Source organism: Eimeria mitis, genomic scaffold, assembly GCF_000499745.2.
Source record: "Eimeria mitis Houghton genomic scaffold, Emh_scaff5776, whole genome shotgun sequence".
Classification (NCBI taxonomy): Eukaryota; Apicomplexa; class Conoidasida; order Eucoccidiorida; family Eimeriidae; genus Eimeria; species Eimeria mitis.
The window spans coordinates 1-937 of record NW_013574020.1 but is presented as its reverse complement, the minus strand read 5'-3'; the positions used below and the strand labels follow the sequence as shown (position 1 = coordinate 937).

General features: G+C 59.2%; 1 protein-coding gene across 1 annotated transcript in view; it reads left to right on the top strand.

Moving 5' to 3' along the window:
* The window catches only part of EMH_0084180 (uncharacterized protein), a gene marked incomplete at both ends in the record, with an annotated part of 3,435 nt that extends 2,511 nt beyond the window's left edge, over positions 1-924 (top strand). Inside the window, one exon of the mRNA XM_013500721.1 lies at positions 28-924. Within this exon, the coding sequence (XP_013356175.1) occupies positions 28-924 (897 nt within the window). The remainder of the gene's footprint in view (positions 1-27) is intronic.
* Positions 925-937: the final 13 nt, after the last annotated feature.

Below are 937 nucleotides of genomic sequence, written 5' to 3'. Positions count from 1 at the left end.
GCTGCTGCTGCTGCTGCTGCTGGGCAGCAAGCTGGAGCAGCAGAACCAGCAGCAGCAGCAGCAGCAGCAGGAGCAACAGCAGCAGCAGGAGGTGCAGGACAAGAGAAAAAAAAACGGCGTCTTCGAGGGGGGCCCCCAGGCGATGACAGGGGGCCCCCTGTACCCTCCCCAGGTGTATTGGTGGTGCTGATGCCGCCCAGAACAGGCGGAGAAACCTTAGTTCATCTTGCTGCTCTTGCTTCTCGTTTTGCTGCAGCACGAGAGGAGACGCTGCGGGAGGCTACGCATATAGAAGGGCTGATGCAGGCCTTCATGTCTCACCCTTGTGAGCCAAAGACACAGCAACCACCAGCAGCAGCAGCAGCAGCAGCAGCAGCAGCAGCAGCAGCAGCAGCAGGAACAGCAACAGAAGCAGCAACAGCAGCAGACACGGCAAAAGCAGCAGAAAAAGGAGAGGCAGCAGCAGAAGCACCGCTGCAGCCGCTGCTGCGACTCAGTATGTATGATCTCTGGTCCTTATCTAAGAAGCACCTGCAGCGTCTGCTGCTGCGTAAAAGGGAGGGGGGCCCCCGGGGGCCCCCCGCAACCCAAGGTGATGATTCCTCTGCTTCTGCTGCTGCGCGAGCTGCTGCAGCAAACGCAGCATCAGCAGCAGCAGCTCCTGATGTATGTATTGCTGTATGGAGAGAAGGAGAAGATGCTGCTGCAGCACGTGCAGCAGCAGAGGGCCTCATAGAGGACGCTCTAAAGGATGTAGGTGGTAAGGGGGGCCCCCGTGGTTCTGCTGCTGCTGCTGCACGGCAGCAGCAGCAGCGCAGCAAAGCTGCAGATACACCCGAAGACGATGCAGCAGATGCATGCCGCAACCTCGTCGCCTTTGTGGAGCTCTCAAGGCCCCCCAGGGAAGCTTTCATTCAGCGGTAAGAGTACATCTCCT